At 32.7% G+C, this 17291-nt stretch overlaps 1 protein-coding gene across 1 annotated transcript; it reads left to right on the top strand.

Moving 5' to 3' along the window:
• The first annotated feature begins 3128 nt into the window (after positions 1-3128).
• Positions 3129-4392, top strand: LOC115960788 (glutathione transferase GST 23-like). The gene is made up of 2 exons (XM_031079780.1): positions 3129-3508; positions 3847-4392. The coding sequence occupies exons 1-2, from the start codon at positions 3194-3196 to the stop codon at positions 4204-4206; spliced, it is 675 nt and encodes a 224-aa protein (XP_030935640.1). The 5' UTR covers positions 3129-3193; the 3' UTR covers positions 4207-4392.
• The last annotated feature ends 12899 nt before the right edge of the window (positions 4393-17291 follow it).

The raw sequence follows: 17291 nt of genomic DNA, 5'->3' as shown, positions 1-17291 counted from the left end.
TCTTTCATGTAGCGTGTGAATATGATGAAAAATGATATGAATTTAACATATATTGTAGAAAAGAGGTGGTTTAGTCTTATCCCTATCTAGAAAAATTATTATTTTTATTAATTTACTTAAAATAAATAATAAAAATAAATGAATATTTTACTTTTTAGTTACATAATGAATGCATGTTGTGTGAAATTAAGGTATTATAATATGCATAAATATATATATATAATTGAATGGAAGATGGTACATGTACCTAATATATATATATATATATATATAATGATTTTCAATAATACATTGAACTTTAAGGCTCAATTAATCACATATATTTAAATGGTAAACTTTTGAATTTAATAATTAAAAACTATTCGAAACAATAATTGAAATAATGTTTAAGTGAAACCTCAATTCAATAATTAAGAACAATCTAAATTATTAAACATTTAAAAATTTGAAGTAGAGAGAGACTCATATGAGAATTTAATTTTTGTCCTTGAAAGCATGGAAGAAGGCACTGAAACTTGAGTGAGTTTCACCCTACCAAGTTTAAGTCTTGTGCGTTGCATGCTACATGTGTGCGTATATGCATGAAAAATGATCTACATTTAATATTTATTGTAGAAAAGAGGTGGTGTAGTCTTACCCCTGCCTAGTTAATTCTTATTATAATTCCTTTGTGTAGCGTGTGAATATGCATGAAAAATGATCTGAATTTAACATATATTGTAGAAAAGAGGTGGTGTAGTCTTGCCTCTATCTAACTAATTCTTATTATAATTCCTTTGTGTAGCTTGTGAATATGCATGAAAAATGATATGAATTTAACATATATTGTAGAAAAGAGGTGGTGTAGTCTTATCCCCGTCTAGAAAAACTCTTTTTTTTTTTATTAATTTACTTAAAATAAATAATAAAAATAAATGAATATTTTACTTTTAAGTTATATAATGAATGCATGTTGTATGAAACTAAGGTATCATAATATGCATATATATATATATAATTGAATGGAAGATGGTAGAGATACCTAAAATATATATATATATATATATATAATGATTTTCAATAATACATTGAACTTTAAGGCTCAATTAATCATATATATATATTTAAATGGAAACCCCATGAATTTAATAATTAAAAACTATTTGAAACAATAATTGAAATAATGTTTAAGTGAAACCTCAATTCAATAATTAAGAACAATCTAAATTATTAAACATTTAAAAATTTGAAGTAGAGAGAGACTCACATGAGAATTTAATTTTTGTCCTTAAAAGCATGGAAGAAGGCACTGAAACTCAAGTGAGTTTCACCATACCAAGTTTAAGTTTAAACTTAAAGTCTTGTGCATTGCATGCTACATGTGTGTGTATATGCATGAAAAATGATCTAAATTTAATATTTATTGTAGAAAAGAGGTGGTATAGTCTTACCCCTGTCTAGTTAATTCTTATTTTAATTCCTTTGTGTAGCGTGTAAATATGCATGAAAAATGATCTGAATTTAACATATATTGTAGAAAAGGGTGGTGTAGTATTACCTCTATCTAGCTAATTCTTATTATAATTCCTTCATGTAGCGTGTGAATATGCATGAAAAATGATTTGAATTTAACATATATTGTAGAAAAGAGGTGGTGTAGTCTTATCCCTGTTTAGCTAATTCTTGTTATAGTCCATTTGTTTTGCAAGGAGGTAGAAAACCCCTCTTTTATATATATATATATATATATATATATAAGTTAGCGTTAATATATAATAGCTAAGATATTAATATTTGGAAATGGTATCTCATATGGATTAGTATTTTAATTGTGGGTTTTGGTAGTTAGAAGTTAGCGCATAGTAGTTTATAATTAGAAAATTACTTCGCAATTTTTTTAAACCAACCCCTTAAAAAAGTTTTAGAAGAGTTTAAGAAATTAACAGAAATTATAAATGTGTGGGGATTTTCCCGCACACAGTATCAAGTATGGGGTTTGGGATTTTTGGGGTGTTTTGACTCTGTGACACCCTAGTCCCACATCGGCAAGAGAAGCACCCCATGCATGCCTTATAAGCCCTTCGAGCAAGGCATGGTGTACTACTCGGCCACACAGTGGTACACCATGCCTTGTTCCAAGGGCTTATAAGGCATGCGTGGGGCGATTCTCTTGTCGATGTGGGACTAGGATGTCATAGGGTCAAAGCACCCAAAAAATCCCAAACCCCATACTTGGTACTGACAGCAAAAACGGACAATCAACGTGTGCAGGAAAATCCCCACACAATAAATTAAGACAATAACGAATAAACCTGTTTGTTTTCTCTATCACTTTGAGAGCATATTTTTTATTTATTTTTTTATTACACGTAGTAATATAATTTAACTAAAAAAAAGGATTAGATGAAGAGTTTGAATTGTAATCAAATTAAAGTTTGTTATCAACTTATAAATTATAATAATAAAATGATTAGATGAAGAGTTTGGATTGTAATCAAATTAAGATTTTTATCAATTTAGAAATTATAGGAGAAGAAGATAAGTAACAAAAAAACTATATTAATTTTTTAAAATTCTAAAAAAAATTCTGCAATTTAATGTAGCCACTTAGCGCAACTACAGCTTCTATGCCCAACTTTTATTATATTGATTTAAATAAAAAAAAAGATTAGATGAAGAGTTTGAATTGTAATCAAATTAAAATTTGTTATCAACTTATAAATTATAATAATAAAAGGATTAGATGAAGAGTTTGGATTGTAGTCAAATTAAGATTTTTATCAATTTAGAAATTATAGGAGAAGAAGATAAGTACAAAAAAAAAAAACTATATTAATTTTTTTAAAATTTAAAAAAAAATTCTGCAATTTAGTGTAGCCACTTGGTGCAACTACAGCTTCTATGCCCAACTTTTATTATATTGATTGATTGATAATTTCTCTCTTTTTCTTTGGTCATCATCCATGGTGGGATTGGTTTTCCCTCTGCCTTTTTTTTGTTTTTTTTTTTTTTTCTTTTCATTTGACATGTGCTCAAAAAAAAAAAAAAAAAAAAAAAAAGGTCCATCAAGGCGGCTAAATTATTCTAGACGTCAATATTTATTTAAAAAGCTCGTCAAAGTTTATTTTTAGACTTTCAGTAAAATTTATTTCTAGACAGTGGGAGAGGTACATCTATAAATTGCCATGAGATGCCTGCTTTGTAGAAATTAAGAATGGCTGAAGACTCTGTGAAGTTGCTAGGCAACTGGGTAAGTCCTTATTCCCTTAAAGTAAAGTGGGCTTTGAAACTGAAAGGGATCCAGTACCAGTATGTGGAAGAGGATCTCCAAAACAAAAGTCCCATGCTCTTGCAGTACAACCCTGTTTATAAAAAAATTCCAGTCCTTGTCCATGATGATAAACCCTTGGCAGAGTCACTCATAATTCTTGAATATATTGATGAGGTGTGGAAGCAGAATCCTCTCCTTCCAATTGATCCATATGAAAGGGCCAAAGCACGGTTCTGGGCCAAATTCGTTGATGATAAGGTAAGAGAAGAAGCCACCTTCTCCATGAGCTTAGTTATATGAACTACTATGCTGGTTACACCAACTATCACAGCCCTGATCATCGGGGATAGCTCTTAAATTATGCTCTTATTCATTAAAAAGAATGCATGCATCCGTTGGATGACTATTGGTAATTCAATTACTAGATGACTTATATAGAGATTTTTCTTACAAGACAACAATCTTAAAATAAGCACAAGATTTTCGTGCAGGTTTATGAGTACATGCTAACATGCAATTTCCATCTGAGCTAACTAGCATAGAATAGCAAATTCTTATTCAAACCCTAAAAACATTAATCAGTCTACTCTTTTCAGTGTGTGCCAGCACTGATGGCTGCATTTAGCAAAAGGGGGGAGGAACAAGTGAGAGCTATCAAAGAAGCTCATGAGAATTTGAAGATTCTTGAAAGTGGTCTTGAGGGGAAGCGCTTTTTTGGGGGTGAAACAATAGGCTTTGTGGATATTGCTGCTGGCTGGATTGGACGCTCGGCTCAAATGGCTGGGGAAATCATAGGCATAAAGCTGATTGATGCAGAGACCATGCCTTTACTCGATTCTTGGTTCCAAGATTTCCTTGGGATCCCACTTATTAAAGAGTGTATGCCACCTCAGGATAAATTGCTAGAGCACATCAAGGAATTACACACAAAAAATTTGACTGCAGCATCGACTTGAAGTCTTTATATCTCCGAGCACGTACTTAAGGCTACCTGCATAAGGCGTATGAATGATTGTTAGTGGGTTATATAAAGCAATAAAGGATAGGGACTTAAGCTGATATTCTTGATATGAATATCATGCATGTAAGATTAGCAAAATATGATGAATAAGAATTGCAAAATTACTAGGCAATATTATATATATGGAATATTGGAAGTTCATGTTTTCGGCAATTTGGTGTATTTTTGGGCTTTTGTTTTGTGATGTGATGTTGGGGGTGAGGGATTGGATGCATCTTTTTGATTTTTGAGTATGTTCAATTGCATGGCAGCATTTGTGGCTTGTCCTTGATCATCTAATTTAAGCTTCAATTAGAGAGTAGTTCTAGGACTACACACTTTTTCACAACTTTTTGTTACAACTCTGACATGATAGACTATGAGTGGTTGTCTATTAGTTACACCTAAACCCATCATTTTTCTTTCACCACTCACACTTTGCAACATAACAACTATGGCAAAAAAGTTGTGAGATAAATTGTGATACTAGATTTTGTCTCACTTTGTAAAGCAACATGCAAGATTGGGTATGTTGGGTTCACCCACAGGGAACCTATGAACTCTTAAGAATAAAAGTGGATATTCCAAGAATAGCTTTGATCCATCCTATGTGCGATTCATCCTTAGGGATTTGGATAAAATTTATTATTTATCTATACTTTTTTTTAGGTATATGTAGTTATGTACATCTTAGGTTCATGTATTTTTTTATTTTGTCAATATAGCAATATAGCATAACTATGTGGCTTATTGATCAATGTATTTAAGTTTCACTTGATAATTATTTACCCCTAACCTACAATAGAAACAATTGGACCTAAGCTTTAACCTAAATAGACCTTTTTCAAAAATCTCTTTTTTTTGGCTAATGAGTTTGGTGCTCCCTTGTTATGGAGGCGGTATGTTTTGCACTAGTCTCATGAAACTATTGTCTCACTGACATGTGGGCCCCACACAATGGTCTCATGAGACCGGCGTTTACAAAAATTAATCCTTGTTGTGGGCCCAATGTTCAGACTTCTTTTGAAAAATAATTTGGCTTAATTACAACTAGTTGATATTCCGCGCGATGCGTGGTGCATTTCGATAAATTTTGTAAGAAATTATTTATGACCCATTGATTTTATGAATACTATTATTATTAATCACACTTGGGTTTTCTACTAAAACTAAATTCAAACTAAATACATTGGGGAGAAAATTCCTCTAATTCATGCAACCAAGAAATGTCACTAGATCATAGTGAAATTGTCACCGACAAACTTGTTGGTTCCTAGGTGTCTCTCTTGTATTATTTATGTTTTATATAGCAATTAGCTATAAAAACTTCTAGAATTTCATGATACAACAATAGAAAAAATAATGCCATAGTGATACAATAATATCACAATATAACCTCCAAATTTTAATTGAACTAAAAGTAGCCAAAAATAGATCCTTACCAAGCGTACACATCATACAGAAAACCAAAAATATAAATTGGCACATAATATGAAAAACTAAGCCTAAATAAATTTCAATGCTACATAAGTAAATCCATATACATAACATCTAAACAAAAAATTTAAGACGAACGTAATATTTTGAAAATTAACCAACTTCTCAGAAAGAAAAGCAAAGATATTGTGAGAAAATTATGGAAGTTTAATTTTTAAGTCCATTGGAAATGGAGATTTATGTTGGACAAATGTGGAGACAAAATAATATTTGCCCAATTCATTAAATTTGACTCTTGTAATTTTGCATTGAAGTTAGTTTTATGCAGAAAAATGAAAAGTTTTTTTGATTCCTACATTTCCCATGACTTTTTAGATCCATCCATATCAATTCAAAGCATGTAAAGTTATATATGTATACAAATTCTTTGAATTATATTCCTACATTTCCCATGACTTTTTAAATTCATCCGTATCAATTCAAAGCATGTAAAGTTATAATGTATACAAATTTTTTGATTTTTATTAATACATTGAAATAAATGCATTTGCCATTACTTAATAGTTTGACATAAATGCTAAATTTAGATGAGATGAAAGCCTAAATGAGAAGGATGTCATACAATGTGTCACTTGGCAAAGCCTCATGCTTTCTCACATGAGGTGTCTGCTTATATATATATATATTGAATGAATTGATGTGGAGACAAATAATATTTGCCCAATAAATTGAATTCAACTCTTGCAATTTTGCATTGAAATTAGTTTTATGCAGAAAATTGAATTTTTTTTTGATTCCTACATTTCCCATGACTTTTTAGATCCATCTTGTAAGGTTGAATTTAATTAACCATGTGTTGGCTTTATTCCGTTCCAAATTTGCTTGTAATTCAACATGTAGAAACTCTGTATTTAGGTGAGAATAATGTAAGAGTTGTGTGTGAGAGAATGTGAAAAAACTCAAGATGTGTGCATTCAAAGGAGTCTTGCAACTGGATCTCGCAATTGGCAAGTCGCCAAAGTGGCACACATGTGAAGCATGCACGGAGTTGAAGGGTCACGACAGCTGGAGCACTATAGGACAAAAAGTACAGTCTGACCTGGAAGTTATCTCACAACTCAAACTCGCGACTCATTCTAGTCGCATGGCCAGAATGCCCTATTTGGATGAAAATTAACTTTTCACATTCCTCACATGCCCTACTGTAAATACCCTTATTCCCGTGAAATGTAAGTGTGGCTATTCAGAAAGAAAAACCCTAAGAGAGGTTTCTACAACACACCCACCTCATTAGAAAGAGAGAGCTACTCATTCTTAGAGTGAAATCTTTGTAGTCTCTTCTCATTACCTCTCCCATTGTTATACCCATTGAGAGGAAATTATACCACCCACGCTTATTTAGAGTGTTGAGTGTTTTTGGAGCTTTGGGAAGTATTGGAAGATGCTAAGGATGGTGGATACAATATGGAGCTTATCGCGGGATCCGATAAGCTAGAGAAGACAAGGTTCGGCGTAACCTTGTTGGAGCAAGAAGTGGGTAGATTAGGCTTGGAGGGTTTATTACTATTCATGTATCCCAACTGATTTTCTAGCGGATCATTTACCACTTGGAGGGCGGTGGAGAGGTTTTTCTCCGAGTTCTTCGATTTCCTCTTCGATAACACATCGCCATGTTATCTTCATATTTGCATCTCTCTTCCCTTACTCTTTACCTTTTAATTATTGCTGTGTTTGTGATTAATTTTGGTTTAGAGTGTTTTACCTATTTGGGTTCAGCTTATATTCATCTTTCCGCACATATATTGTTTGTGTATAAGCTTGTGTTGGTAATTTTGATATTAGGGGTCTAAACGTTCATTGGTGTTTTATACACTAATTGAACTTTCATTTGATATCAGAGTAGGTACACTTGTTGTGGTTTAAATACCTAAGTGTGATCCTTGACCCCGTGTGTTTATTTGCCATGGATAGTGCTTTGTATGCTTCTATGCATGTTTTGGTTGATGATGAATGTAGCATGCCACGTGTTTGTGGAAATGCCTCTGTGAGTGTTAATCCTCATAATTGTGATGACATGTTACGTGAGTCTTTAGGTGTTGTTGATATTCCTAACATCAAACTCTTGAAGAAAAATACTAAGAAGTTTCATAAGAATTTGAGCGAGTTATTTTGTGAAAATGATGATTTGATTGCTAAGCTCAATGAATCCAACAAATTGGTTGATAAATATAAGAAACTTGCTGAAAATTCTCTTGAAAAGCTGAAAGAGTTGAATGTTTAAACATGGACTTGGATGCTAAACTTGTTTTGTCTAACAAACTTGTTGATGAGCTAAAATGTGAAAGGCGAAAACCACATTTTAGTCCCTACATTTTTAGGTAATTCCTACTTTGGTTCCTAAATTTTATTTTCATCGCTTTTAGTCCCTGAAATAAAAAAGTGATCTCGTTTTTGTCCCTACCATCATCTCACAAATGGAAATAGTCTACGTGGCAAACGGAGTGCATCGCTGACACACTAAATGCTAACGTCAGCATTAAAATAATGATATAATAACTTATTTAGCATTTTAAAAATGTCACGCCATCTTTTAAGAAAAAAATTATGAATTTTAACTAAATGAAAAAAGAAGAAGGAAAAAGCAGAAAAAAAAAACCAAAAATCATATAAATTGAGATCTAGCTTTATCTTGAGGAAGACCAGACAAGAACAAAAACCTAGAAAATTCAAAACCCAAAAACATCTAGTCAAATCAAACGATGTCACTAGGAGGCCGCTAAACAAGAGGCCCAAGAAAGCTAACGATTCTTGTTCTTTCTCGATTCTGGCAACCTCCACATTGATGGAGGCTCAGGAGTTTGGAGAGATGATGGAGCACGTCGACGAGGTCAATTTCGCGATGGCCTTAGGAAACCCCAGCCCGTACAGATTAAAAGGACTAGGTTGTTGTCCTTGTTGTCCATTTGCGCCACTGTATAACAAAGATGCCTCTTGTAGACTTAAGGGTATGTTCATTTCGAGGTTTTCTGTAATGGGTTTTCTTTAATTTTTCAATTTTGAATCTGTGTAATGGGTTTTCAGTTAAAATTTGATTTTTTTTTTCTCGATTTGGGGTTTGGAAATGTGGATGTGATTTTTTGAAGTTGAATTGGGGCTTTTCTGATTTGAAATTTCGAGATTAGAGAGTTTGTTGGGTTCTTGAATTTGAAGTTTGGGGTGTGTGCGTTTTTGGGTAATTCTTGATGGAGTATGAGGTTACTGTGAATCTTGTAATGGGTTTTGAATTAAAATGTGAATTTTTGATATTATTTATATTGTTGGGGTTTGGAATTTCCATGCAGGGTTCTAGTCATTTTAAATTTTGGGGTTAGGGAGTTTGTTGGGTTCTTGAATTCGAATCATGGGATGTGTGCGTTTTGGGTAATTCTTGTTGAATTGAGTTTTTAATGAATCTGTGTAATGGGTCTAGTTTTTGGGAAGGTGGAAGGGTTTTTTAAATTTATGTTATATTCTTGTTGAGTTGTGACTTGTTGGTTTCCAGTGAATTTGTGTAATGGGTTTTGAATTTTCTGGGTATTTGTTCTTGTTTGTTCTTCCTCAAGATAAAGTTAGATCTCAATTTATATGATTTTTGGTTTTTATTTCTATTTTTTCCATTTAGTTAAAATTCATAAATTAATTTTTTGTTTTTAAAAGATGACATGGCATTTTTAAAATGCTAAATAAAATATTATATTATTATTTTAATGCTAAAATATTATATTATTATTTGTTCTTCCTCGAGATTTATTTATTTATTTATTTATTTTTTTTTTTAGGGACTAAAAGCGGTGAAAATAAAATTTAGGGACCAAAGTGGGAATCACCTGAAAATGTAGGGACAAAAATGTGGTTTTCACCAATGTGAAAATGAATCTCTTAAAAAGCATGCCAAGTGTTTGATTGCTGAACCTATTGCTAAAAAGGAGGGAAGTATTTGTTGCAATCATGTTGGGGTACCTGATTTTGTGCATAATGTGTGTTCTACCTCTAAGGGTAAATCGATGTACATTCCTTCATACAAAAGTAATCAAAAGGTGAAGAGAAAGGCTCATAAGTTAAAGCCTCTGTTTAAGTCTCCACCTAAGGTTTTGGATGGATCTAAATTTGTTCCAACTTGTCACCATTGTGGTGTGATTGGTCATATAAGACCTCAATGTCATAAGTTGAAGAGAGAACAAAACCATGTTGTTAGATCCATTCCCAAAAAGCCTAGTGGACCTAAACACATTTTTTGTCACTATTGTGGTGTCTTTGGTCATTTAAGACCTCAATACTCTTAGTTTCATGCTCTCAAAAGAATTAAAAGAAAAGAAAAACTTGAGCTTTTTGGAAGCTGTGCTAAAAAGAGTAAACTGGATTTGAGTGAAAATAACATGTTGTTAAAGAAAGTGTTTAATGCTCTTAACTCCTTGTCTATGTGCATCTTCGGTTCTCATTCTTCCAACCCTCGTCTCACTTCTCATGAGACACTCATTCCAAACAATCGTTGTGTTTGGATGAGGAAGAGTTCTTATGGTTGAGCTTTTACTTTTTTGGTCCTTGATCTAATTCTTTCGATCTTTGTAAGACTCTTCATGCATTGAATGTCATATCTTCATGCATTTTGTGCATCTTGCATTTCTTTATATGTATTGTTTTGTTTTGATCTTACTTTTATGTTTTAGTTTCGTGTGAGTAAAAATTCCAAAACCACATAAAAAGTGAAAAATTCAAAAAATTTGATCGTATATGTTTGAGCACATATCACATGTGTGTTTGGCTTATTACCTTCGTACAAAATGCTTTGTGCATTTATGAGTTTAGCTTATTATGTATGTACATCTATTTTTGTGGGAAAAATCTTGATATCTATGTGTGATTGTTGTAAATCGATCTTCAAACTTGTTATGAATAATTAGTCAATAGTTTTGTTGATCTTGATACATGGGTAGACTTGTGCCTGTATCTCTTCCCACTCATTTTTTGCTTAAAGAGCTCAACAAATGTTAAATTTTGAAAAGAGATAATGAGCTGCAAAAACCGTCGCACATACTAGTATTCGACTAGGAAAAAGGAAAAGCAACTTGTAATTAAAATGTTTGGCCTAGTACCTTCATACAAATGACTTTGTATATTTATGAGTTTAGCTTGTTATGTATGCACATCTATCTTTGTGGGAAAAATCTTGACATCTATGTATGATTGTTGTAAATCGATCTTTAAACTTGTCATTAATAATTAGTCAATAGTTTTGTTGATCTTGATACATGCGTAGACTTGTGCCTATATCTCTTTCAATTCATTTTTTGCTTAAAGAGCTCAATAAATGTTAAATCTCAAAAAGAGATAATGAACTGTAAAAACCGTCGCACATACTAGTATTCGATTAGGAAAAAGGAACTTGTAATAAAAATGTATGATGCCCAAAAGCCAAAAGCTTGTTCATCAAATTACAATATCAAAAATTTCAGGCATCAATCTCAAAAAGAGATGTAAAGATAAAAAATGATTAAATGTTATGAATTGTAAAGAAGCCAAATAAAAAGCTTCAAAGATATGTAATCATTTTCTTGTGGGAGGTTATATATGTTCATTTCTATAATTAAGATAGACCACTTGACTTAGTACTAGTTGTGTATGACTTGATTGAATTGATCATTGAAGTTTCACTTTAGACTAAGAATTATTTCACATTTGATACACACACACACAACACATGCCTAATGTTCAATGAATGCCTTATTCATTTGTTCGATTGTACTTATTTAAATGTGATGTGTGTGCTCAACTATATATTGATCAATCCAAAAAGATTTTTGATCATTTTATATGTATTTGGAAGTGATTTTTATCACTCTTTGCGTTCATGTTTAGTACTTACTTTGTTTTTTATTGTTTAAACATGTTCTATGTTGAAAAACAAGTGTTAGAATTTTTGGCTACTTGTTCTGGCTACTTTCGTGAGTAACGAGTTTTGGCTACTCGTTTTGGTGACTCGCCCAATCACGAAATCCCAGTCACGAGTTCATCCAAAAGCTTTCACGACTCACTTGTGACTCGCAAAAATTTTTGCGACTTGCCAGTCGCGAAACTCCAGAAACAGCTTTTTAAAGTGTTTTACGTGGGGAACTTGTTTTAAACCTCTCCCATCCTCTTTTAAACCCCTCTTTCAATATTTTTACATCAAAACCCAATCAATTTGAATGGTTTTTCATTCCATTAACATTTGGATTCTTAGATTATGTTTTGAAGAGTTTTGTACTCTTGGTTGGGATTTTCATTATAGGGGTTAGGGAAATTTAATTTTTGTCAATTTTTTTGGAAGGGATTGGTTTCTTTTGATGATTTGTTTTGGATGTTGGCCCCTTGTAGCAAAAAGAATATGTATTAAGGGTGGATTTCATGATGTTTCATGCATTGTTTTACATTGTTGTTCATAGTGTGCACGTTAGGTGTTTGATAAAATGCCTCTTAGGCATTTTCTCACTTTTTTGGACTTTGATGAGTAACAAACTTTGGGGTTTCTCATGTTTCCTCATTATAAACATGTTTGATTCATTGGTTGTGTATTTAACACACCTTGTCCCACATGTCGACTTTTTATGCTTTGGTCATGCATTGCATATAGCCACCTTTTACTCACATCTTTGCTACCCTTGTCATGCATTGGTCTATACCTTGTTTCTTCATCCTAACATATCATGTTTACGTTATACTTTGTAGCATTTTGTTTTGTCTTAGGTTTGAGTTTCATTTTTTCATTCATCTCACACCCCTCATGTATCATTATCATTATTCGTACCTTTATCTCTTGCCCTCGTTTCTCCTTGACCCTTTTTCTATTCGTGAAAAAAAGGGAGAGAGTATACTCTGGAGAGTTTTGTTATTTCTAAATGACTCTTGTGCACATCCTTAGGGGGAAAAATTCTATCTCATGCACATTCATAGGGGGAGAGATTACCATAGGAGAGATGCATATACTAAGGGGGAGAAGACTTTGATTATAAGAAAACTTTATTTTGTTTGTTTTTTCTTTATGTACCTTTATTTTGTAGCTTAGTACCTTTAGTTAATATTTTGCATTTTCTTTAGTACATCACTCTTGTGCTCTTGTTGGATTTTGTATCCTTGGTGCAATTTAAACCTAATGCTTTTTACTTTAGTGTTCTTGCATCGGTTGAGTGTTGGACATGCATACATCCTTATGTTATTGTGCTTCATTGAATGCATGTTTGAATGATCATTTACTTTGCTATGTGATCATTGTAGTAATTTCTTTATGATTATTTTGGTGTATGATCAAGTTGCTTATATGTTTCACATCATGTTTACTTGATCGTAATTTACTTGTTACGTTATACTTATCTTTTTATTACTTGCTTTACCTTGAGGGTCTAATGTGTTTTGTGCAAGTGTTTCAGGTTACAGGTATATATGTTCCAAGTGCATCACAGCTTCTAGATTTAGGTGTAAATGAGTTTCGCTATTGTTCCTAACCTTGATTCCTTAAAAAATGGAAGAGGATTTGCTAGCTGTAGTTTATAAGTTACCAAATCTTGTTCAATTTTCTTATAAAAAAATGAAATTGTGTATTTCTTCTTCTCTAATATGTAATAGTGCTGCTATTTGCTATCTTGTACTGTGGTTTTGTTGTAGTTTTTGAGATACTAAATTTAGCTGAGTTGTAGAAATTGTATTCCTTTTTCATTTAAATTTGAATTTATCTTTGATTCATCTAAAAAAGTTTGTTTTTCTTGTTCATATTGACTTGATTTTAAAAAATATAAGCAACTGAGGGTAAGTTAACTTTATAGGCTTCTAGACTTAGACATTCTAAAATTGTAATGTTTTTAAGTAATTCATTGAGAGTATTCTTTAATGGGTCCAGAATATTGGAATACTACTTTTTTAATATTGTTTATAAAATTTTTCCTTTTTTTGATTTGATTTTGAATATGTTTCTTGACTATAGATTATGGATACTAGTCAAATCATTTTATTGGAAGATGAATTGAATGGTTGCATAGCTGATCAATAAGATAAGGCTCAAGTAGAACCTACTCATGGAAGCCCAAACAAATCAAATACTCCAAGTAAATATAGCAAAGAAATTGTGTTGGAAGATCAATTCATTGGTTGGATACCTGATCAACAAGAGAAGGCTAAAGTAGAAATTACTCTTGGAAGTCCAAACAAATGGAATACTCCAGCAATTGGCATGAAATTTGATTGTGATGATAGTGCATATGAATTTTACAAGACTATGCTCACCGAATCAGCTTTACTGTACGGAAACATTCTGTAAAGCGAGGAAATGTGGGGCAAATTATAAGGAGAACATTTAGTTGCTCAAAAGAGGGTGAACGAGTTTTTGACAAACGTCGCGAAAATGCATCTTATCGTTGTCCAATTTCACAAACAGGTTGTTTAGCACAGATGACCTATCATCTTCAGAAGGATGGTATGTTACATGTTGTTTCTTTTCACGGCCTTAATAATCATGAGTTTGCTCCTTCGCCAATGAAACATATGTTAAGATCGAAGAGAAAATTTTCACTTGCTCAAAAAGCCATTGCAAATGATGCAGAGAGGTCTGGAATATCAATAAAACAAACCATTGAATTATTAAGCATGCAAGCTGGGGGTCGTGAAAATCTTGGGTTTATGGATGTTGACTATAAGAATCATGTACATAATGAGAGAAAGATGGCTTTGAGGAAAGGAGATGGACTTGCAATGATGGAGTACTTTCATAAGATGCAATTGGCAGATCCATCTTATTTTTATTCAATACAAGATGATGATGATGGTTAAATCATGAACATTTTTTGGGCTGATGCTAGATCAATAGTTGATTATGGGAACTTTGGAGATATTATTTGTTTTGACACAACTTATCGAACAAATAGAAATGATCGTCCTTTTGCTCCATTCGTTAGGATTAATCATCACAAACAATCAATTATCTTCGGTGCAGCTTTACTTTATGATAAGACTATAGAGTCATTTAAGTGGTTGTTTGAAACTATTTTAATTGCAATGTCAGAAAAACAGCCAAGAACTATACTTACAGATCAATTTGGGCGTAAATGCACTTTTAGTCCCTACATTTTGACGTTTTTCCATTTTAGTCCCTACATTTTATTTTTTCCACTTTTAGTCCCTAAAACCTATTTACGCTTTCTGTTTTAGTCCTTAAAGCCTCATTCCGTCACCAATTAACGGGGAAACTGACGGGATTAATAAAATATTATTTTTTTTACACGCTGGTGAATAAAATAAGGAAGGAATGAGATTAATAACTCACGTGAGTGTCACATGAAGCACTTATCCTGAATTTACCTTCCACTAGCGTGCAGGTAATGAGATAATCACACAGCACTTGACACGTCCAGCCCCCACACGTGTGTACTTACCCACCCATGGCGCGCACCTTTCTCCTAAATCAGACTAAATCCCTAGTGAAGTGAAGTGAAGTGAAGCTCTGCCTCTGCCGAAACAGCCATCATCATCAACCTAAGGAAAAATCACACTTCTCTCTCAAACCACCATCATCTTCAACCATCTCAAGATCTTCAACCATTTCGAAGTCCCTGATCAGATGGAAGCAAGCTTTTCATCCAGTTCAAGCTTGAGAAGGAGAGCTCCATTTAGGTGCTACTGTGGTGAAAAACCAATGTTAGTGGTTTCGTGGACACCAGAAAACCCTGGCAGAAGGTTTTATGGCTGTATAAACTACTGGGTATTTCAATATTTGAGTATTCTTTTTAATTAATCATGTTTTTTCTACTGGGTACTACAAGCTTTGTTACTGTTGGTGGGTTATTGATGTTACTCTATTTTAGTGAGATGGGGTTTACTTCCTCTTCATTGTTTTTGATTTTTTTTTTTTTTTTCCAATGTCTATTATTTTCTGATAAAACAAGGGAAAATCTAGGAAAATTGATTTTGAATCATGGGGTTTTCATGTTTTTATTTTTATTTTTATTTCATTGGGGTTAAGAGAAAGGGAGGAATTCTGTTTTGCATTGGGGTTTTCGTGTTTTGCATTTATTTCGTTTTCTTGGGTTTGGAAGGAATAATTTTGGGTTTTTTCTTTTCTTGTTTTACTAAGCTGTTTGGTGGTGTAAAAAATGGTGGGGAATTGTGTTGATATATCTGTGAGTTTTCTAGTAGATGTTGTAACCGTGTCCTGGTAGCTAATTGCTAGGGAAAATTCAAGGAATTATACTGTTTATTTATCTAAGAGATTGGCAATTGTATGATAATGGTTCTGCTGATAAGACTAGCTACTTTATATGTTTACTTGGGCTGGCAACATGCCAAATTATTAAGCAAGTGGAGAATTTAATGGTATGTTTGTACTTATAAAGAGGAAACCAGTGTGCAAGTGGAGAATTATCATTAGTATGGTAATGTTTATAGAATTAGCTGGGGAATATTTTCCTTTTGTTGACAATTGTATTATTTTCCTTGACAATTGTTGCAAGTGGAGAATATTTTCCTTTTCAATTTCATGGCAATTGTATTATAAAGTCCTTATTGGTCATTAAGTAGCTTGATGGATAAAGAAATTGGTTTGCATTTCAGGTTGGGCGAAAGTGCAAATTCTTCCAATGGCGTGATGATGAGATATGTGAACGTGGTAAGGTGCTCATCCCAGAGCAAAGGCAACGGATTATCAGACTAGAGGCCGAGGTTGCAAGATGCTAAAGGAGAGAGAAGTTTTACACTGTGGCTTTGGCATTCTTATTGGTGATATGTGGGATTTGTGTCTTTAATTGTATGGGTCGTTAGACAAGTAGTGGTAGTTTGATTAGGCAGCAACTGGGTAGTGTGGAAGTGTTTATGTTTGGTTAGCATGTTACATAGATAGGGGAGTTTCAATATCCTGTAAATGCTAATGCATAGGGCTAGCGGGCTGGCAGTGTGTAAATTTTTTGGTTAGGTAGTTAGCATGGAAACACCTGCTGGCTTTTTTTTTGGTACCATTCCTGGAATGAAATGAATACCCCTGTTTTCTAACTGTGTTGTTCAATGGTAAAATCAATATATTACTAAAAGATGAAGCGTAGCATTTAATGTTGCTACGCTTCTATTGAGCCACATCAGCAGCTATGTCATTATCAATTTTTTAACATTTAAAGTGAATTAAAAACTCTATTATATTACAATTATATTACAATCAAAATATCATATTTAATTTATCTTATTTTTAATTATTCTTATTTATTATTAAATTTTCAATTCCATTTTAACTTTTCATATTCCCACTACTCTCTACCTTAACTTTCTTCAACCTTTCTCATTCCATTTCAACTTTTCATATCCCCACTACTCTCAATATTAATATTATTCTATCTTTTTATCTTCCTTTATTTTTTACTCTTCTTATTCTTATCCTCATGCTATAAAATTTTCATTCTCCCTCTTATTCCATGCATAATTTCTATTTTTCCACACACAAAAGCCCTCTCTCTCTCTCTTTCTCTCTCTCTCTCTCTATATATATATATATATATTTTCCTTCAATTTTTGGTATATATATATTTTTAATTTTAGTGTAACAGGTTGACCATCAAA

The sequence above is a fragment of the Quercus lobata genome, chromosome 9 (genome assembly GCF_001633185.2).
Source record: "Quercus lobata isolate SW786 chromosome 9, ValleyOak3.0 Primary Assembly, whole genome shotgun sequence".
Classification (NCBI taxonomy): Eukaryota; Viridiplantae; Streptophyta; class Magnoliopsida; order Fagales; family Fagaceae; genus Quercus; species Quercus lobata.
Note: the sequence above shows the minus strand (reverse complement) of the source record. Positions and strands in the feature narration are given on the sequence as shown.

Bases quoted from the DNA above. Each gene is read 5' to 3' on its own strand.
- LOC115960788 (XM_031079780.1), top strand. From the start codon at position 3,194: ATGGCTGAAGACTCTGTGAAGTTGCTAGGCAACTGGGTAAGTCCTTAT. The intron at 3,509-3,846 runs GTAAGAGAAGAA...TACTCTTTTCAG, and splicing joins CCAAATTCGTTGATGATAAG to TGTGTGCCAGCACTGATGGC.